At 33.5% G+C, this 21,459-nt stretch overlaps 3 protein-coding genes across 6 annotated transcripts in view; 2 read left to right on the forward strand and 1 right to left on the reverse strand.

Moving 5' to 3' along the window:
• The first annotated feature begins 16 nt into the window (after nucleotides 1-16).
• Nucleotides 17-3,438, forward strand: LOC109536528 (mitotic checkpoint protein BUB3). Its single transcript, XM_019902797.2, has 8 exons — nucleotides 17-79; nucleotides 364-627; nucleotides 815-959; nucleotides 1,016-1,149; nucleotides 1,250-1,376; nucleotides 2,163-2,283; nucleotides 2,334-2,473; nucleotides 3,232-3,438. The coding sequence occupies exons 2-8, from the start codon at nucleotides 430-432 to the stop codon at nucleotides 3,366-3,368; spliced, it is 1,002 nt and encodes a 333-aa protein (XP_019758356.1). The 5' UTR covers nucleotides 17-79; nucleotides 364-429; the 3' UTR covers nucleotides 3,369-3,438.
• LOC109538445 lies at nucleotides 3,428-6,349 on the reverse strand. Its single transcript, XM_019905683.2, has 4 exons — nucleotides 6,254-6,349; nucleotides 5,456-5,632; nucleotides 4,317-4,431; nucleotides 3,428-4,261 (listed from the first exon to the last, which is right to left on the reverse strand). The coding sequence occupies exons 1-4, from the start codon at nucleotides 6,312-6,314 to the stop codon at nucleotides 4,135-4,137; spliced, it is 480 nt and encodes a 159-aa protein (XP_019761242.2). The 5' UTR covers nucleotides 6,315-6,349; the 3' UTR covers nucleotides 3,428-4,134.
• Nucleotides 6,350-11,392: 5,043 nt separating this feature from the next.
• LOC109538448 (3'-5' RNA helicase YTHDC2) overlaps nucleotides 11,393-21,459 on the forward strand; it is a 12,663-nt gene continuing 2,596 nt past the window's right edge. For 2 of the 4 annotated variants that reach the window (XM_019905688.2, XM_019905689.2), the window contains exons 1-22: nucleotides 11,394-11,625; nucleotides 11,704-11,896; nucleotides 12,120-12,276; nucleotides 12,385-12,578; nucleotides 12,636-12,852; nucleotides 12,907-13,088; nucleotides 13,776-14,059; nucleotides 14,860-15,032; nucleotides 15,207-15,341; nucleotides 15,434-15,565; nucleotides 15,644-15,882; nucleotides 15,943-16,116; nucleotides 16,175-16,332; nucleotides 16,387-16,506; nucleotides 16,561-16,684; nucleotides 16,831-16,930; nucleotides 16,988-17,144; nucleotides 17,198-17,336; nucleotides 17,395-17,571; nucleotides 17,634-17,835; nucleotides 17,890-18,066; nucleotides 18,369-18,623. In XM_019905688.2, the coding sequence (XP_019761247.2) occupies nucleotides 11,543-11,625; nucleotides 11,704-11,896; nucleotides 12,120-12,276; nucleotides 12,385-12,578; nucleotides 12,636-12,852; nucleotides 12,907-13,088; nucleotides 13,776-14,059; nucleotides 14,860-15,032; nucleotides 15,207-15,341; nucleotides 15,434-15,565; nucleotides 15,644-15,882; nucleotides 15,943-16,116; nucleotides 16,175-16,332; nucleotides 16,387-16,506; nucleotides 16,561-16,684; nucleotides 16,831-16,930; nucleotides 16,988-17,144; nucleotides 17,198-17,336; nucleotides 17,395-17,571; nucleotides 17,634-17,835; nucleotides 17,890-18,066; nucleotides 18,369-18,623 (3,772 nt within the window). In that variant the 5' untranslated portion in view covers nucleotides 11,394-11,542. Of the gene's footprint in view, nucleotides 11,626-11,703; nucleotides 11,897-12,119; nucleotides 12,277-12,384; nucleotides 12,579-12,635; nucleotides 12,853-12,906; nucleotides 13,089-13,775; nucleotides 14,060-14,859; nucleotides 15,033-15,206; nucleotides 15,342-15,433; nucleotides 15,566-15,643; nucleotides 15,883-15,942; nucleotides 16,117-16,174; nucleotides 16,333-16,386; nucleotides 16,507-16,560; nucleotides 16,685-16,830; nucleotides 16,931-16,987; nucleotides 17,145-17,197; nucleotides 17,337-17,394; nucleotides 17,572-17,633; nucleotides 17,836-17,889; nucleotides 18,067-18,368; nucleotides 18,624-21,459 lie in introns of all 4 variants that reach the window. The other 2 variants (XM_019905690.2, XM_048668163.1) reach the window with 2 other exon arrangements.

Consider the following 21,459-nt stretch of genomic DNA (forward strand, 5'->3'; position numbering starts at 1 on the left):
AGGAGAATGTCTCGTTGATAGATGACTCACCTTGAAAAGTCAGTTTCCCACTGTGGGAAACACTTATTTATAAAAAAGGGTATGCAAAGTCCGTAATTATTTAATCCCTATTGTTGTTAGCGGATAATTTTGGGCGATTTTCGCAGTTGGTTCAGCTTCGTGCAACTTGCCAACTTCTTAATAACTTTTACGCAATCAAATCATGGACCCGGATAATTAATTTTCTGATACAAGTTTGTTACACTGACTTTCAAAAGTGAGGTTAACTAAACGACTAATGTATTTGTGGTTATGTACATTCGTTGATTTTTAAACACATTCTAGCATTTTGATAGTTTTATAATACTGTTTATTTATATTCAGGTCAACTATCATTTTAAAAGTGTTTTGATCATTTTGGCTCAGGCTGCTGATAAATAAGAGCGATTAATGATGAGAGCACAAGGAGAATTTAAATTAAAATCACCGCCTGACGACGCTATTTCTAGCGTAAAATTCGGGCCCAACGCTAATCAGTTTCTGCTGGTTTCTTCCTGGGATGGATACGTGAGATTGTACGATGTTACTGCCAATACCTTAATACATAAATATGCTCATGATAACGCCGTGTTGGACTGCTGTTTTACTGTGAGTGTTAATAGTTTTTTATAAATTAATCTATTTATTAAACAACTCGCTGCTATTACCATTTCCAAGCTTTTAAACTAAATTTAAATGCATTTGTAGTTTTTTATTTCAAATGCATTCCCATGTTTTATGTCAACTTTTCTATGAGACGCAATGCAACTTATTAAAACAACTAAATCTTTTTCAGGATGCTATCCATTCATATTCAGGAGGTTTGGACAACACATTGAAGTCGTTTGATTTCAATACCACAACTGAAAGCATAGTAGGCACCCATACTGGACAAATAAAGTGTGTTGAACATTGCAATCAACTCAACTGTGTATTAACAGGTAACAATCCTTCAGTTGTACCTTAAAATGAGCCTAAAACTAGTTAATTATTTCAGGTGGTTGGGATCATCATGTAAAAATTTGGGACCCCAGAATGTCTGGTCCAAGTGGAAGTTATAACCAGAGTGATAAAGTATATTCCATGAATACATGTGGAGAAAAATTGCTGGTTGCGACTGCTGGAAGAAAAGTATGCATTTTGGAATTTGAAACCGTCTGCTTCGGCCACACAAATTTATTTTCCAGAGGCTGCAGTCTTCCTTAAAATTAACTATGGCTTTTCTTTGTAGGTTTTAGTTTGGGATATCAGAAACATGTCATATGCACTGCAAAGAAGGGAGACCAGTTTGAAGTATCAAACCAGGGCCATTAGAGCTTTTCCGAATAGACAAGGCTTTGCTTTGAGTAGCATTGAAGGTATAACATGAACAGAAGTTATGTTAAAACGTACTTAGTTTTCCTTTAAATTTCTAAATTCGGCAAAAATTGAAAAAAAGTATCTGCAACAGTGATATGATTGATGATTTAACGGCTGAAATGTAACTTATTTTCAAACTCCTGTTGTTAGCACGAAACACTTAATATTTTTACAGGAAATCGATCCTGGTTATTTGGCCAGCATACTTAAATTAAAAAACGAAAGCAACATAAAAGTGGCTGTGGCACATCATCCAAAATTAATAGCTAATATAAGCTATACGAAAACGTAAGACAGAATTAAAGAATCTAACTAGAAAAAGCAGGTTTCATGATTTTTAGACAATTGTCATATTCAACTTGTATGTTTCAAATTGTTTATTAAGAAACTGAAATGATATCGAGTTTTAAATAAACAGATGAACAGAAATATTATGAACGATTTAGAATCATGAAATGTATTGCCGATTTAAAAAAAAAATTTTTTTGGCGGTAACTCGTACTTAATGTTATTTGTAACTCGTACTACCTGTTAAAATTTACTTTAAACACAGATCAAACTTATTTTAAAGCAATTTTTGATATTATCGAAAAACTACTTTACTCCTGAACAAAATTCATATTTTTTGAAAAACTTCGAATCAGTACAACTGGAAAATAAGTTACATCTGGTGCTTGCATTCAAGCTCCAGCAAGTGCTGCAAGTTCTTAAAGTAAATAATAAATTTCTTCCGTGTAAGGCGACTATTTAAATAGACGCGGTATATAATTATATGTGTATTTTAGGAAGGGTTGCAGTAGAATATTTGGATTCAAATCCTGACATTCAAAAGAAAAAATACGCCTTTAAGTGCCATCGAATTAAAGAAGATGGAATCGAAACAATTTATCCTGTTAACGCCATTAGGTAAGTTAATAATGTGCACATAATTCCTTGGCTCAACCTGGTGAATTTAGTTTTCATCCAATCCACAACACGTTTGCAACTGGAGGTTCTGACGGCTATATCAACATATGGGACGGTTTTAACAAGAAAAGACTATGCCAGTTTCATCAGTACCATACCTCAATTACCTCACTTAACTTTAGCCACAATGGTAAGTTCAATCCATGGATTTTCGTATATTTTATTAAATGTAGTTTAAAAGGACCAAAAAATTACCTCCTATAAAGTTATGAATTTCAATAGGTTGTAGTAATTAGTTTTAAAAGCTATTTTCCCACTTAAGCAATTTTATCTAAAGATTAATACTTCAGTACTAGTGAAAACTAAATTCTGTAACAAGTTACGAAATGCAACTCTACAAATTATCGAGCTGCAAAAGAACTGACTGGAAATTTTCTTAGAGGTGTCTTAAATCGGTTTGTTGACTAATTTGTTTGGAAAATAATTCTTCGAAAATAGGAAAGCTGCCTTGGACTGTATTATTATTAAATTATTTTTATTGCGAGTATCATAATCGCGCTTCAATACACGGTCAGTAAATATATTTTTGCACAAAAATATTCCCTAATCCAAAATGTACATCTTATTTGTGTAAAAAAATGTTTGCCGAGTTCTAGATGATTTATTCCAAAAATGCATCTGATTTTATGTATTATCTATTTCAATATTCAGAAAGTCTACTATTAACCCCCTTTCTTAAAAAACAATTTTTTGAAAATAGCGGCCTAATCGCTATCGAAATTTATTTAAGATTCACTGTTGTGAATGTCAAGAATGTTGATGTTTATAAGTTAAAAAAAATACTATTCCATAATAAGCAAAGTGATTATTACTCATTCTAATACAATTTCAGGTCGAGGTAAAAGGTCCAAATATTATGAATATTGAGTTCTAATTTTTTGATTACAGGTTCAGTATTGGCTATTAGCTGTTCATACTTTTTGGAAGAAGATAACCCACCCAATCCGTTACCTGATGATGCAATTTATATTAGATCCGTGACCGATCAAGAGACCAAACCTAAGTACAGTTCCAGTGCGCAATGATAATATTTTGTCAGGTGAGAAGTACGATTGGTTGTTCATGTGTGGTTAATAATATAGAATTAAATTTAAAGACTGTTTTAATTCTTCTCTTGGAATTATACACATATATAATAGTATTTTACCTTACTTATTTAAATCTAGTACAAATTAGCAACCATATACAGATGAGCAGACAACAACAGACAAATGATCGTTTTCAATGTTATTTTATCTTGTAAGTAGCAAATGTATTGTTCAATATTTCCGACTTGAGAATCCAAATATCCCATTGGACTAAAAAAAAGCCATTGATTAATTTATTATTTATGAAATGCTCATAGACAAAGCCATGTCGACCTAAAGTATCTTGTTGGGATTGGAAAAAAATAATATGTATGTATAGGTTCATAAATTGCAATAAAAACATTTTTTGCGAATTGAAAAAGGAGTTTCGCTCAGTGAATGTAACATTAAGTGCTCTTCAGAAAGTTTATTTCAATTTTTTTGAATTGTTTTGTCCCACCTGCTATTTAAGCTACTATGTAGGCGACTAGGTAAGCGATTTTTTTCAGGAAGTCCACGGAATTTTTACAAATATGGAATTTTCTGGAAACAGTTCTATTCTTAGTTATTGCAATAAATCAATTTGTATAATGCACTCAATCCAGCCATGAGTTGTTGATCAGGTATATAATGTATTTTTGCAAATATTTCTGAATTAAACAGTACGCAAATTCTGGATAATTCATAGAATTCACTCCTGTCTAAAGCATTGCCTTCAACTCGCCTAACCAAAGAGTATTTTGATAAATGTGTGAAACAAGGCCAAGTAATTTAACAGCCTTATACATATTTTTTCAGAGGCATTACATGCGTCAGCGTCACTGCAGCTTTGTATACACCCTCTAACATATCTACAATTAACAAATGTTTTATTTTCTGATATTTTAATTCCAGCCTTTACAGTACCTGCTTTCATAAAAAAATCCCCCGCAATGCGATGTTCTTACCAGCTCGGTATCAGTTGTTAAAGTGCCGCTGTCCAAAGCGCACGACCTCACAGTTATAGTCTCTTTATTATCGTCTGAAATTAATCATTTTACAAAAATTTTCAGAATCATCTCATGGAAACACTACTTACAAGGAAAAATTTATTTATTTAAGTGTTCAGGATGTTTCATAATGAAAATGTAAATATTTTAAGGCCGCGCTTAGAAAACAAATTTCTAAGCGTATCTGCAATAAACTTTTTTATTTGGACCTTCCCTGCGTAAATAATCGATCTTTGTTATAAGCTATTTTTTTGTTTGAATGCTTAGGCTGAAATCTTGAATTTTCGTATACATTAACAGCTAGCTGAAAGTTGTTTTATAGTGGTTTCCTTTTGGCCAGCTCATGTCTTTGAAGTAAATTAAGATATTTTTTTATTCTCTCTTCCGCTTTTTTATACCCTCAAAGCAGTAGATGTTAAATATGAGTTTTATACATTTTTCTTCATTCATGAGCAATTTTTTGGAAAAATTTTGCTGATTAATAATTTCCACGCGAAAGCCCGAAACGAGAAAGTTTTCAAAAAATTCAAGCAAGCCCTTAAAGTGTTGGGACCAGTGGCGGTAGGTGATTAATTTTTCGGAGGTATCGAATAATACATTCTCATCGTTATAAGCCTTAACTAATTTTTATTAAGTTTTAACACTTTTTCGGCGCCACTGTTGACCCAAACCTTGCGGTTAATCAAAACGCCGTATAGGACCCCAAAGAAATTCACAAATTTTTGTATTTTTCGACCGATTTTCTGGCCTGTTTCTCAAGGAATAAAGATTGTGTTTTTATATTAATCTGAATATGATCCACAACCAACCGGGTAATTCAAAATTAAATGAAAAACACGTTTTGTGATTGTGTTCCAGATAGATTAGAGGGTTCATTGATTAAATGACCTAGCGGGTGAACCGCCACTGATTCGCGCATCATTATGAAACACCTTGTATATACAAGTTTCGAATGCATTTGTTAAATTTATCGCATAATTGAACCGTGTATAATAGCAAACGTCCTTTAGAGAAGCAACTATATTGTTTGGTATTGAACCGAACCGCTAATATTACCAAATATTCCTGTGATTTTAATACAAGCTGTTGCGGGAAAAACACCATTTCGGCCCTTTCTGCCTCCCATGCAAGGAGTTTGGAGAATATCTGTCGTATAGTTATTATGGAAGGGATCTTCACATTTCGGGTTATTTTTATTTTCGGACATGCATTTGAAACAGTCTATGGCTCTACCTAAAATCAGATGTATTTAAAATCACTCTACCAAAATACGCGTTTTAACGTTTTGGAAACAGCAAATAAATGTATATTTTCGAAACCAGTTGCGGTATTTAGTGCGCAGTGTGAGCTTTGAATTGTGCATATGTTTTCGTGCAAGCGTATTTTTTAGCTGTTGCAATAATACAAAAAATAATTGATAGTGTACATACGTTTTTGTGAATTAGAAAATAATTTAATTTAAAAGATATGATATTGAAAACCTTGAAGTCTATTATTCCGTAAATGCAGTAGGTATTGATGAAGAGAAAGGATTTATTTTGTATGTCATTATTATATTTTTGTATTTCTTTTCATTCGATGCAACAATCTGTTAAGCTGTTTTACAGCAGATAAATATCTGCTGTAAAAATATCAGTATTGATCAGAAACAGATAAAACAGCTAGCTATCCGGTTTATCTTTTGTCTGATACATAAACAGCCCTCAAATGAAAGTATAATGAGCTAAAGTCTTTCGATATATTTAACATTGGGATTCAGCAATGATACTTTGAGTAATGTAAAAATGGAACAAATAACAAACAAAAACCGTTTGAAAAAATGTGCACAGATTAATAAACAGTATACCTACTTACTAGATTTAAAGTAATTGAGCAAAACTATCAGCATTGTGCAAAATATGTCAACCTTTTTCATTGCTACACACTCTAATTAGCACCTATACAACAGTCCTACAGGAATATTGATTCATCCTTGAAAATAATCAATATTCAAACACTACGAGGGATGAATTATAGTAATATTTTTATGTGTACTGTGTATTAAAGCTTTAAATAAGAAGATATTTATAGGAGAAAGTAAGTTTTCTTTTAATATTTAATATTAATTCATCTGAATTTTTTTTTTGAAGTAGTCGATGCAAACTGGGCGCTTGTCCCCCATGACTATGGTGTACCTACTGTCGAATTTTCAAATTTCTCCTAATTAGTTTGCCATATATCGATCGCGATGGTTCCTGGTTGGACACCCTGTATAGGTAATGAATATCTAAGATGTGAGAGGAAAACGGAATTGTAGATGCTGTACTTTTCTATTGGAAAGGTAATTTCTACACCTGTATATAATTGAATATATGAAATATAGTCAACGTCCTGTCTCCAATTTAGTTTACTGCTGAGGCACAAATATTTTGTGCATTGCATTTCATTTATTACCACTTTTTAATTAAGCCGTTAAACTTAGTTCTTCATTTCGGTTTCAAAAAGGTTTAATTTAATTAAAAAAGTATTTAAATAATAAACGCTTTCTTAAAAGTGGTTAATTTTATTAACAATTAATTAACAAGAGAATTTTTTTCTTTAAAATAGTCCTTCTATGACTTTATAATACAGAGAGTTAAAAATATGAGCATTATAATGTGTACAAGCTGGTCGATTGCTGGCAAATTCAAGAAGCAAAATGAGCTTCAAAGACTGCTTTAATCGGCATTAATTAGTGTCTACCTTACTATAAAAATATCAAAGTGTTTTAAAAGTAATTTAATAAAAACCGGTTCATCCATCATCAGCTGCGCCTTTTAGAGGCATATATCTTGGTATTGAGGATTTGGAGAAATGTTTGTATAGGAAAGTCATATTTAATTGACATTTTTTAAGTTTAAAATTACACTTGCTTACAGACTGCTTCATTGCCTTAAAAGCTCTAAATTAATCATATAAATCATATAACTTCTCGATCCTAGTCAGAATCACACATGCCCATCTCTAATTGACCCTATCTTTTTTTGCGCAAATTTGCCAGATATTGAACAAAGACACCGAATAAATGCAAATAGAGCGCACGTGAAACAAATGACATCCACCCCCCTTAACTCTACCGGTTTCCCGCAATTTCCAAATAAGTTCTAACGGCTAAAATAGTCAAGTGAATCAAAGGCACCTTCAATGTGGAAACATCGTGTGCATTTGTCTGCTGTTCAATTCTAGTTTTATTTGCGATTTGAGTTATTGGCCAAATTTTAGTGTACGTGAATCCAGATCATCAGTAGGTGAGTATTAGTACTTAGGGGATTTAGGAGAATTGTTTTTGCTGGTCCAAACCTTATAAGTGTCGAACTATTTAAGATGTTTAGCACAATGTGCTAACTGTTTTATTGCGTAGCTGAGCGCTATACGTTCTTTCCAGATAAGGTAGCTTTCCACACAAAGAGCGCTATTAATTGCGGTTAAGGAAACTGACTGGGATAATTACCTGCAAATTCATGGGCTATTGCCTATTCTGCTTGTTCACTGGGCGTTATAGTTCATTGAACTCCACTTCACTCCACACATTTGCTTTAATTCTGCACACTGGATTTCCACCGATAGTCCATTAATTCCAATTCCGATTAGTTTTTTATATAAGCGCGAAAAATGCCCTTTTTCGCACTACCACGTAGTTCCTCCTCTGTTAGGAGTTCGAAAAAGGATTTTCATCCTCATACATAACATTGTTTTTTATTCCAATGTAAGATATAACACGAATAATAGCACCAATTTCCTATTTTACGCTTTATATCAATGCCATTTTTCACATTATGCCACTGCTAAGTCACGTTTTGACGTAGATTGCCTTGACGTTTTTCAAAAGCGTAGTTTTTTCTGAAATAACACATTTCCCAGGTAATAACGATCATTAATTATTAGTTAAACTTCTAGAAGCGAAAATTATTAGACAATGTCCAGAAAATCAGTAGGACAAAAACAAAAGACTTGCGCCCATACGCAAAAAGTAAGATCAAATTAAAACTGCTTCTTTTCGATCACGACTTCTGCGTAAAACCTAATTTTTTTATCATTGGAATAACAAATTGATTTTTTATCACAACACATCCCCAAAGGATTTTCAATGGGGTTTAGATCTGGGGATTGAGCGGGCCACTCTAAAACTCAAACATTATTTTCCACAAACCGCTGTCCAACAATTTGTGAAGGGTGTTTTGGATCATTGTCCTATTGGAAAATCGGTCCACCTGCCCACTCCAATCCATGAGAAACAACCCCAAAAAAAAACACTGCATTTCCCATGTTTAATAGTAGGTTTTACATATTTGTGCAAATGGTACTTTTTCCAGTCGCTGACTGTCCAGTTAAATTGCGCCGTGCAAGTGCCAATCTTGCTGCTCTATTTCTTCTCTAAATTATGTTTTTTTAGCTGACCGTCTGCTAAACAGCTTTGCTTCGACAAATCTTCTATGAACTGTTTGTATACCAACTGTAGTTTCTGGAATTTCGGCAATAATTGTTGGTGCAGGCTTGCAAGGATCATTTTGGACAATTTTAATGCGTCTATTCGGTCAGTGCCGTGTTTTTTTGGCCTTCCCTATTTGGATAACTTGTCTAAATGTCTCTTATTATAGAATGCAATGATTTTAGATTCACTGTATCGAGCAACACAAACGGGGTCTTGAAACATCTGCTTGTTTAGCACTTTCAATGAATAAATTTTCAACTCTTTCCTTCAGGCTTTTTGAAATGTAAATTCCTTTTGCCACAAGGAATTTAGCATATACAGGGCGTCCCGTAACCACATAGTACAAGGGTACTGCGATTTTCTTTGGATCAAAAGGAGACGACCTGACATAACATAACATAATAACAAAAAATGTCTGGCTCTTTGTTATTCATGGTCAAAGTTCTTCAAAATATTTATCTTTTTTGAAATATCGGGAGAATCGTACGATGTATTTTTGTGAAACTCGCTGTTAATTTTTTCTTATATAAGACTCATATTTTGATAAAACAATCGAGTTCAGCCGTTTCGGGCAAGTGGTGAATGCATGAGTGTCGTCAAGCAAATGCTATCAGAATTTTTTATTCGGTGGATGGAATCAACTCATTTTTGTTTCGGGTGATCGTTTAATCACAATTTTGTGCTCTTTGTAAAATCTTGTAGCATTCATAGTTTTTGCGTAAAGAAATTTGTCTGTTTTCTTGCCACTTAACAATGTTAGACATTAATTGCACATATGCGCCGCATAAACGCGTACGCTTTCATTTCTTTAGAAATCTGTACTTCTTCATTAGAAAAGATCATTCGAAACATTTTTGCAGTTAATGTCTAACATTGTTAAGTGGTAAAAAAACAGCAAAAAAAGTTGTGCGCGAACACTATAAATGCTACAAGATTTTACAAAGAGCACAAAATTATGAATAAATGATTAGTGCATCAACAAAAAGAAATGAGTTGATTTCCGCCCCCAAATAAAAAGTTCTGGTAGTTTTTGTACCAGAACCCTGAAGAATTCACCACTTGTCCAAAACGGCTGAACTCGATTGTTTTATCAAAATATGAGTCTTACATAAGAACAAAGTTACAGCAAGTTTCACCAAAATACATCGTATCATTCTCCCGATATTTCAAAAAAGATAATTTTTTTGAAGAACTTTGAAGATCAATAGCAGAGGAGCCAGGCATTTTTTGTTCGCAGTATCCTTTTGATCATGTGCTTACGGGACACCCTGTATATTGCTATATTCAAAAAAATATGAAACAAACCTCGCACTATTATTGTCTTCTTTTCCTCTTGAAAACCGGCTTTTCGAACAAATTATTGAAAAGTTGTTTCATTTTTCACCCTTTACTATTTAACAAATAAAAGCAAATTACAAAATTTAATAACAATTGGTCTACTTGTTTGAATGAAAACATTAAATTAAATTAAATTGACAATATTTCGAAAACTAGACACTTTTGGAATAGACAACTATTATGATGTCTGAAGCTATATAGCAGTATATACTGCTGCTCTATCTGATGTAAATAGCATTCAGAGTTGAGCTAAATGTAAGGCAATTTGTGAGTGAAAACAAGAATGTGGTTTTATCAGGCTCCGAAAAGAGTAGCTCTATCTCGTAGGAAAGTTCACATTTTTTCGAGATGTCGTTTAAAAATCCTATGAAACCCTTACATAAGTTCATGTTGAATTTCTTATCAATCCTTTTAAACATTTTATTACACATTGTAGATCTTGTGATCGTAACTTCGATAAATTCATTCAATCCTTATGACATTATTTTAGTAAAACATCTTTTTGTGTTGGGTTGCTTTTCTAAGAAGTTGCAATATTCTATAAGAAACACTTTTAAGGGAAACCTTTACAGGGGCTACCTATTCGTAATATTTCAACTTGATTTACTTGCTTTAACTTGCAGGAAATACTTTTTGGCCGGGCGACTCATAGTCAACTCATAACAAAGTTTAGTTATTATAATGTGATAGTAATGATCAGATGATGATAGTTATAACTATMATTTTATAAAATTAGTTAATAAGTATAGATAACAAAAATATWTRCACGAATTCGTGTTGAATGTTAATGTTTATTAATTTATTTTTATTGCATTTCTGAAAATAMTTGCTACACAACTATATACCGTTATATTGRTCGTATYATCTATGATTTTAGGGCTTTTGCGCAATAAAAACGGATTTGTCCAAATTTACTTTKAATTTATCGCCTATATTATTATCTTATTTAATTTTTCGGTTCAAACTTTAAAGACATAATTAACATCTCATTRTTAAAGGTWATTACAAGAAAAACGTGCTTAACRWTTTAAAAGTTTTCGTTTAAAAAAATGTTTAGTTTGTTCAGAGTTTGTTGTTAATTGTACCTAAATAGCACTCTTAAATATATTTGATTCTAAAAAAGCGCAGATATTTAAATTTTAAATTTAAAAACTGTTGGATCCACTGCCTCTTCTTCTTTCTATTTTTTTTACTAGACAATGTTGGCATTTATCAGCTAAAGGAAAAAGCAAGGCTAGGTTACTGTTATTTATATATAGATGTATTTGCACAAAAATAATTGATTAGCAGTTTATTCATAATTTATTGAATGTTCGTTCACATCTCGTTCAACTATAATTATTACAACGATTAGAATGAGTGCTAGGAGAAATGTAGGAGCCAGTTGGCGGAATTCTGGGGCCCCAAAGCTGCAAAAACAAAGAAAGGAACATGTCAGGTAGTTTTTTTTATATTAATTTCAAAGAATGTTTAAACATGTTGTGAATGTTGGGAAGTTAATTGATCTTTCAACCAGATTTGGTGTGAACAAGGGTAGTGCAAGCAGGAATAAACTGGTAATTGATGAACATATCCAAGAAGCCACTCCAGAATGTTTAAGAATTGAGATTGATAAGATATTCAACGAGTTCTTGGCAGATCCTGATAAGACTGAATACATTTTTCCGTCTGAATATAATAATTTGCAAAGAAAATATGTGCATTATAAGGTAATGGGGCAACGCAGGCAATAGGCAATTTATCCAGATCGTTCAAACATCCTAAGTCGAGTGAACCATAGTCTTTTGAGGGGAATATTTTCTCGTATGAAAAGATACGAACTAATCGCAATTTTCACCAAATATGTTTAGAGTTTGTGCTTGGATTTAAATCTATTATTATTTAGGAATGCAAGCCAGATATTAATTTATAATTGATTCCTCTATTGCTTAGGCCCAGATAATGAATCTGGTCTCAAGATCTCATGGCAAAGAGCCCAATAGGCAGCTGCATTTGCTCAAAAAACCGAAACAGTTAGCGAGCCAGTCAGTTCAGGTGCAAATCTGTAATGAAGTCTATGAAGAACTGCAGGAGTTCGATAAGAAGTTTAGTAAGTTAAACGGTTAAATTGCTTCTGTATGACAAATGCGTCTTTTTTAACTAATTTTCTATCTGCAAAAATTGCATCATTGTTATTACTCCATTTTGAATCTTTAAGGTAAAATTCAAACAGAGCCTCAGACTTACAGGGCAATTAAACGATTTGAAAAAGTGTATGGTAAAATACAGGACGGCGAACCTGTGGTTCCACAGAGAGCTAATAATGTGCATCAGGGTATTGAGACTGTTCGGCATAGTCTTCCGATCTTTGAGAAACGAAACCTTGTAATGGATTGCATTAATTTGAATCAGGTTTGTCAGTTTCACAACAAAGAAATCGGGGTTTTGATTGACATGGTTTTATTTAAGGTCACAATTATTTCCTCTGAAACTGGTTCTGGAAAAACAACTCAAATCCCTCAATACATTTTGGAGGACGCTGTATCTAATAACCAACCTTGTAAGATAATATGCACTCAGCCTCGCAGAATTTCAACTATTGCTGCCGCTGATAGGGTTGCTTATGAAAGAGGCGAAACAGTTGGAGGCAGTGTTGGCTATCATATTAGGCTCGAATCGAAATGCGGTGAGAAACCTAACAAGTTGATTGTATATGAGTGTTTAATCATTGTCCTTTCAGGATACAATACCAACCTGTTATTTTGCACCATTGGTGTGTTCTTGAGAAACTTAATGTGTGGCAACAAGTGCTTGAAAAACCTAACTCATGTGATAGTAGATGAAATTCACGAAAGAGATAAATTGAGCGATTTCTTGCTAATTTGCCTTAAACAAAATTTGAACCAGTTTCCCCATTTAAAGGTAATATACATGAACAGGAGTTTACAAATGATGAGGAAATATTTTAGAGGGTGCTTTTTTGGGACATTTTATAAAAAAAGAGTTCCTATAAACTCAGGTGCGAGCGTGTATCATTTTAAAGTTACAGGGTGTTCGAATTATTTTAATCGAAATTTGGTAACGTTTTTTGTGGATTATGGGGTCTCTAAGCAGATTGAGATTATTAAGTCAAGAGCGGTCACTTTAAAGAAATGTACGGATATTTGCCAAGCGCTTTAATGTAATATCAATAACTTTTGGAGGGAATGAATCTAAAAGTGCAACTTTTTAGCCTTTTGAAATTTCCTGGTATCTTAATTCCTTTTCCATTTAAAGAATACAATCCACTTTTTGCATGTCCATTCATCATGTCTAAGTGTCCAATTCTGCCGAAAAAAGCTACTGAAAGTGACATTCTTTTAGCGTGAGATGCAATAATACATTATTTTAAAAAAAATTCCCAAGAAAATTTTGCTAATTATTTTTAATGGACCGTAATTAAAAAAATAATCACCCAATATCCTGGAAATGATACTTTTTTGGATCTTTGTTTATAGGAACTTTATTACATGAATTAACCTGAGAAATCACCTACATAAGTATTGCCGCGTTTATTTAAATACTGTATAATATTGCTTCTATCTAACATTTCTGAATATTATATTTTAGGTCATTCTTATGTCAGCCACAGTGAACACCGTTAAATTTCAAGAATACTTTAATTCAAGCGCTGTACTTTCAATTGCTGGTCGTTTGCACGATATTCAAACATATTTTCTAGAAGATATCTTAAGTATGACCAAGTATTTTACACCTCAGATGCGTAGTGCGATGGTCAAATTAGCAAACAAGAAATCGAACTCACACAGTTTTACACAACAGAAAAACGTACGATTTTCAGAACAAGATCAGACCAACTTTAACTTGACCTTAGATGCTTATAGGAATTTCAGGTATTTATATTAAATTGATGTCAATAGTAAGTACTTTTTATTTCAACTACCTTGATTTGGTTGGTAAGTACTCATGTTAGGATCGATGTAATTATATTTTGGCGCTTTTCTGTGTTTTAAATTGAATTAAAAGTTTTTTCTTTGCAAAACAATAAATTGATATATGCAGATGCTACGATCTAGTTTCAGCTGATGATTATACTGTTAATTATAGTTTTTTATCCTAATAACCCGTTTTTGAGTGACGAAACATTCTCGAATACTGGCCTTTCCACCCCAAAAAAAATCCCATATCGCAATAGGCTTCGACATTTGCAAAGTATAGTATTTTCAAGTATTTTTCGTTCATATATTTTTCAATTACTCTTTATTTCATAGCAGGTTTTGTATAATTTTTTTAATTTATTGAATTATGTGAATAGACTAAATGCTAATCCATGTAGAGATTTGATCCAAGAACAAAACAAATTCGTCATTTGTTATGTTGTGATCTATTTTTTTCTACCCGGGACTGTTTGGTTTTGAAGAATATTGCAGCCGTTTTTTTGGAGTTTAGAATCAGTTTATTTTCAAAGAACCATTTGCTTACTATCTCAGGGAACCTATTTTCTTCCGGGAAAAATCTTTTGTAATAAAAAATGTGGAATATTTTCTGGTTGTGTTTCAAAAACATATTCGGCGCTGAATGATCTGAAATCAAATTTTCAATTACACCAGCATCAACGAATTGTGAATTTGTGAAAATGTTATCAGCTTGCAGTGGTAATTTTTATGAAGCCATAAATTTGTTACTTTTTTAGTGACGACTATAATTACACCGTGCATTATGATGAAGCTACTGCTGATCTCCTTCAATTATTTATTTCTGAAGACGTTCCTGTTGATCAGCAGCACTCTTTAAAAGGTTGGACCGCTTTAATGATTGCGTGTCAGTTAGGAGATGTGGAGTTTGTCAGTAAATTGTGTACATTAGGTAATTAATGAAACATTAACTTTGTGATACATTTGGTTAAATGCTGTTAATAACAATCCAAAACCAGAGCAACAAATCACAAATCAAAAATACATTGTTGGTTTAAGTTTCACAATTTTGTCTTGTCATTAAACCATTGTGAAACAGTATATTTTATTATTTGGTGCATTTTAGGTGCAAGTACCGATATTGCAGATGCCATGGGAAGAACTGCGTTTGATTATGCAAAAGATTTAAATAAAAATGGCGTTTTGCAATTGTTGACCACAAGGCAGGCCGATAAGAAAACTAATGAGTGTAACACTGATGGTAATATTTTGGAATTTATGGCGCAAAACCAATTTTTTTGCCATTGTCAATCGATCGCTGTTATAAATAAGCTCGCTTTCTCTTATGTTTAGACTTGCAATTTTTGAGGCAGCTCTATGATATGACTACTCCTGATGATTTCATTGATTATGAGCTTATCGTTGCTCTAATCAAGTATATACATGCTAACTCCGACACAGGATCTATACTGGTTTTTTTGCCTGGTACGAATACAATAAATATTTCCTTCAGTCGTTAAATGTAAAAAATATTGCCTTTTGCACATTGTCTTTTATTTTCAGGGTATGACGAAATAATGCAGTGTAACGATTGCGTTATGGATTCTGAGCTTGCCGGGATATACAGGATTTTTTTCCTACACAGCAGCATGAACATGAAGGATCAATGTGATATTTTCAAGTCCCTGCCAAATCAGAGAAAGTTGATATTAAGCACGAACATCGCCGAAACCAGTATAACAGTTGAAGACGTCGTCTTTGTTATTGATGTTGGTAAAGCCAAAGAAAAAGTTTATGATTCGGTAAACATGATAATAAGTCAATTGGCAAAAGTTTTAATATACGTTTTTTTTCATTTTTAGTATAATAAACTGTCCACTCTACAAACTCAATGGATTTCACGTGCTTGTGCCAAACAGCGCCAAGGACGAGCGGGAAGAGTAAGAACTGGATTCTGTTTTAGACTATATTCAAATCAACGCTTTAGTCACATGCCAGAAGAAAGAGTTCCCGAGATTTTAAGGGTGTCGTTAGAAGTATGGCATCATTATTTAAAGCTTCTTTTCTCAAACTTACCAAAAATTTTATTTCCAGGAGCTGTGTCTAAATGCCAAGATTATTGCACCGAAGTCCATGAACATATACAACTTTCTCTGTTTAGCCCCAGATCCACCTTCAGTTAACTCAGTCGGTGTCGCTGTTGAACACTTGCAATCCCTAGGAGCTCTAGACAAAGAGGAAGATCTTACAAGGTAAATTTACAGCAGAATGGATTTTTTTACAATAACTTATTTCCGATGCCTTAGATTGGGAGAATATTTAGCTCAGCTTACACTCGAACCGAGGCTCGGAAAAATGCTGATATTTGGTTGCATTTTTAAATGTTTGGAGCCGATGCTGACACTATGTGCCGTTATGGCACACAAGTAAGATTTTAAACTTGCAAAGCTATTTTTATTTAAACAATTGCCGATTTTTAGAGACCCATTTCAACTACCCCCACAGGCAAACTTGAAAACTGTTGCCGCTGCGAAACGACGTGAGCTTATAGATGGTGTTCCAAGTGATCATTCAGTCTATTTATTGGTCTTTCACAAATGGCAGGTTAGTAAGTTTTAATCAATTTCTTTTTAGTTTTTTTAAATTTAGTTTAATATTTACATGAAGCTATCGGTAGATCGGAGATGAATTTCTCCAAAAATTATATTTATTGTGTATTTTTCCAAAATAAACTGATTTTATATTGGTAGAGCGAAGTCAGCAGAGGTCGTTCGAAACAATTCTGTTCTGAATATTTTATTTCCGAATCAACTATGTATTCTGTACTGGAGACCAGACGACAACTACTAGGTAAATTCACCTAATCTTAATTTAGAAACAACATTTACTACTTTATGCAAATTTTAGGCCAACTGAGAGCCGTTGGTTTTGTTAATGACACTCACTCAATAGATAATTTTAATGTGAACAGCAATTCATGGGGTTTAGTCAAAGCCATCATGAGTGCCGCATTTTTTCCCAACGTTGCTTATCCAATACAGAAAGGATGCAGTTTGGCCACCAGGTAATTTATTAGATTTTGAATATTTTACAGCTGAAATATATTTTTCCTTGCAGAAATGAGAAAAAAGTGTTCATACATAATACAAGTGTTTGCGCTTCAAAAACATATTGCGATTGGTTCTTTTTTAATGAAATGGTTAAAAATCGAATTAATTTTATGGTTCGCGGTGTCACAGCATGCACTTCATTCATGGTAACTAATCTAATAGTGTTTTAGGCAAAAGTTAAAGGAAATGTTATTTCCATTTTAGGTTGCTGTAATGTGTGGAGTTAGTTCCATTTACCCATCGTCCCACTCAGTTAATATAGATGATTGGCTGGAGTTTTATTTCGGCGATAATATAATTATCAAATTTCGGCAAGCCTTACATTCGTTTATAGAAAAATCCATCTTGAATCCAAGGCATTCCTACGAGAAAGACAATTTAGTAATTAGAAATAACATGAGAAAGCCAGTGCGATAGAGTAAAAGGTTATTTTATTTAATTAGATTTCTGGAACTTTGCGAAGAATAATGGACATGGACGAAGTTAATGCACAATTTGTACAGCCCAAAAATGTGGGACAGAGACCCAGGTTTTTATATAAAGTAGTACATGAAGCCAGTGGCCCAAATAGAAATGTAACATTCAATCGCAGCGATATGAGGCAGCGTTCAGCACCCGATAATTTTCAACGGCAGGATCTAAACGGTAAGCAAAACATTTCTAACTATTGGAAGTTAGCCTACAAAAGTTCAACTGTAGCTAAATCCATCGAGGACCATAAAAAAGGTCGTACTCCGAAGCGTTACATTCCACCTCATAAGAAAGATGTGGCAGTACCAAAATCAGCTGCTCAACATTTGAACTTTGATTCTTTTGGCTCAAGCACTAGTGTCTCTAATATAATACCGAGTATGCAAATTCTTAGCCTGAAATCTGGTAAGTAAAAAAATCAACTCCTTCAATTAAATATATATATATACATATATGTCCGGAAATACGGCTGCGTCGTCTCTCCCTAGTCTCCACACTCTTCTTTCGTGCCCCCCCCCCCAGATTGGTTCTTCTTTTTTAGTATTTCTGCATTGAGCTTTCTGTTTGGCGTTGGATATAACAAGCTTAAGGCTAACTACTTTATAATGAAATTGTTTATCATGCATAGTAGTAAATTTATATAAAAAGTATATTAATACATTCTTACTAATTATATGAGCTTATTAACTTTTAACTATTCACGTCAGGTACATCCAATTCAGCAGCTTCTTTATTGAATGGCTTAGGACCAGTAGCTGCTATAGATCGAGAAAATAGTCCCAGTGCTTCTAACTATCAAAATGGCAACGGATTTTCTAAATACAATTACGGTGGTTATCAGAGGCGTAACCACCAGTCAGGATATGCGAATTTGGACAGTTTTAATGGATCTTTCAATCCGGATAGAAATGGATATAATCAATATAGTTCTGGATATGGAGAACAACAAACGAACAGTAGAGGTAAGAATAACCGAAGAACTCGTCGAAAATAATCTATTTATGAAAATATTTAATCCACCGAGGAAGACGTGCGAATAGTTAGTTTGCTCGTAAAAAGTTAAGTATTAATTAACTATTGAATTGCTTCAACAGTTAATTGATAGTTCTGAACAGAGTCTTACGTGCAAATGTTCGACTGATTTATACTTAAGAACTAGTCTGTACGTTATGTTTCTGAATTGTCAAGAGGCATAATTGTGATATACCAGTATCTAGCAGATTTCCTCTCCGTTTTCAGCAAATAATTCACAAATCATTTGATAATTTATCATTGACTTTCATAGTGTTAGTTTCAGTTGCTCGCTTCAAATTTCTAAATGCCGCTTATTTTTACATTTTTGAAGAACCTGAAATACTTTCAATTAAGTTTTTTGCCGGTCCTATTGTGTTGGTAGTAAGGTAAAGTGTTTTATCATAAATAAAAAATTTAAATATTTTTTGTAATTTCTCTAATTTAGCTGTGATTGTCAATGATAAATAAATCTTTGCTCAAAATATCTTCATTTATTCAGGCTATTGTGTACTACTTGAACCCTTGCACGGTAAAATCATATCAGAAGTATTAGATATTATTACTATAACAGTTACCCACTGTTTCTCGAAAACATTCAAGAAGTTATAGACCTAAGTTTTGTTGTTGCTTACCTACATCAAGCCTGGGCCACTTTTCAAGCCTTTATTATTATTATTATTACCTACTTCAAATAATTGAATTAGCAACTATTTTGTCATGAAGCGAAATTACTTTAGATGATATAATTCATTCACAGCAACGATTCACAATTGTTATAAGGGAATCATAATCTGAAATATCCGTAAGCTGCGTTTGCGGTAATTTGTAGACAGGCTGTTTAGTAGCTTGTCTACAAACCTTGTGTTTCATTATGAGGAAAGATGCCTTTAAGGTGTACATTCTAAGATTTTTTCAGAACTGTGATGATTGTGAATTTGTTGTATTTATACTCGATGTAGGTAATACTAATAAAATTGAACAACTATATTTTTATTTCCGAAATGAGATTGATAAAACTGTGGATTGTGTTTGGACTACTTAGGTTTATGGTCTGAATGAGTGATAATCATTTTGTAATGTAGGAAATAAAAACCGTAAATTAAAGGAATGTGCTTTCTTACATCATTACCTCGATTACCACGTAAAATACGCACATGTTTTGCATTTGATTACCGGGTGACAATATTAAAATACTATATATGTTCTGTTTCAATTTTATTCAACACGTTATTAAGATGTCAAACCAAGGGCAAAAAATGTTGGCGTTACATGAGTTGAAAAAGTGTCCGATCGATATTGCGCGAACGCTCGGCATAGACAAATCTAACGTCCGACGAACCATCAAGAGGTTTGAAGAACCATCAAGAGGTTTGAAGAACTGGGCAATACTGGTCGCTGTCCAGAAGTGCTAGAAAGCGCAGAACCATTAAGAACCGGAGCTCGTTCCTCAAGCGAAATCCAAAGGTCTCCATGAGAAAAATCGCTCGTGAGAATGGTATCAATCGGAATCAAGCTGCCAAATAGCCAGAGGATCTTCATCTCAAGTCCTACAACCTCCAAAACGTTTAGCTCCTCACCGACGACAAGTGCGTACGGCTTGAAAGTCTCAAGCGACTCCTCCGTCGCCACGCTCCTCTTCAGTGAGACAAAATCCTCTTTACGGATTAGAAGCTGCTCACAAGCCCACAATCACCATAACGATCGGAGCTGGTCCCCGAGGGCCCATCAATATCGGAGGAGCGGAGGCTTGGGCTGGTTCTGTACCACCACACACACGCCACAAAACTTTAGAGTCGCTGAACACTTTGGATAAACACAATTATTCGTCTCTTGTTGGCCATAGTATTAAATAGGTTTTTACAACACATCGGTTTTATTCCTGTGCGAAATGATTGAATAATTATTATTAATGACTTTAAAAAAATGCGACAGACTTTCCCGATCGGTATCGTCTAAAACTACATCTGATATAAAGGTCTAACTGTTGACACAGCGAAGATTTACACCTTCATAAGTGGGACCCGCTTGAACCGAAGGAAATTGTCCCAAATGGTTTCTTTTCTTTCTTAACCACGGATATTAAACGCGAATGAACAGTTTAAGGTTTAATGGTCTTTCACATTTAATCAGATATAACACACAGCTTTTAACAAGTAAAAATATTTTCTTCTTTATATTTTTCTTGCATATGAAAAAGAAAGTTCTGTTTCGTTGTGAACGATATCAGATATCAGCTCTAATAATTGTGAAATTCTATTTAAGCTATAAACAGTTTGAAATTACAGTGTCCACTTTTAGGTATGTATGTATGAGCAGGTATGTGTGTTTATCTCTTGTAATGGTTTTTCTTGGGTTTTCTCTAATGATTTGGTTGGTAGTTGGTAGTTTAATTTTAGTTTGATAAGGTTTAAAATTGTACTGGTTCTTGTTAGGGTTGTTTTTGTCTTGGTTTATTTAATCGTTTGTGTAGATTCGTGTGTTTTATTTAGTAATGTTGCTTAGTGAAACATTTACATATTTAGAAACACTATTTGTGCAAGTGCTATCAATGTAACGGCAGAACTGCTGTGGTGCAGAGCGTTATTTTGTGGTCTTGGGCCACCGAGCTAAAGATATCAAGGAACAATTTAAAGACGAAAGGGCGGTCTCGTCTCGAGTGCTTGCAATTCAAAGAAACTTCAACTGAAAATTTATAACAAAAATATATTGAGCCACTTGTGCCACGAACCAGAAACCCAAGAAAGAAAATGACACAAACAGGGTCAAAACAAGTAAATAATTCAG

The sequence above is a fragment of the Dendroctonus ponderosae genome, unplaced genomic scaffold, assembly GCF_020466585.1.
Source record: "Dendroctonus ponderosae isolate FM_Combo_2020 unplaced genomic scaffold, Dpon_F_20191213v2 Dpon_F_20191213_7, whole genome shotgun sequence".
Taxonomy (NCBI): domain Eukaryota; kingdom Metazoa; phylum Arthropoda; class Insecta; order Coleoptera; family Curculionidae; genus Dendroctonus; species Dendroctonus ponderosae.

Coding starts and splice junctions, on each gene's coding strand:
- LOC109538445 (XM_019905683.2), bottom strand. CDS start 6,314: ATGAAAAAGGTTGACATATTTTGCACAATGCTGATAGTTTTGCTCAAT. Junction 5,633..6,253: donor GCTCAATTACTTTAAATCTA/GTAAGTAGGTAT, acceptor ATCTGATTTTAG/GTAGAGCCATAGACTGTTTC. Junction 4,262..4,316: donor GGATTTTTTTATGAAAGCAG/GTACTGTAAAGG, acceptor TGTTAATTGTAG/ATATGTTAGAGGGTGTATAC.
- LOC109536528 (XM_019902797.2), top strand. CDS start 430: ATGATGAGAGCACAAGGAGAATTTAAATTAAAATCACCGCCTGACGAC. Junction 1,150..1,249: donor TTGCGACTGCTGGAAGAAAA/GTATGCATTTTG, acceptor TTTTCTTTGTAG/GTTTTAGTTTGGGATATCAG. Junction 2,284..2,333: donor TATCCTGTTAACGCCATTAG/GTAAGTTAATAA, acceptor TGGTGAATTTAG/TTTTCATCCAATCCACAACA.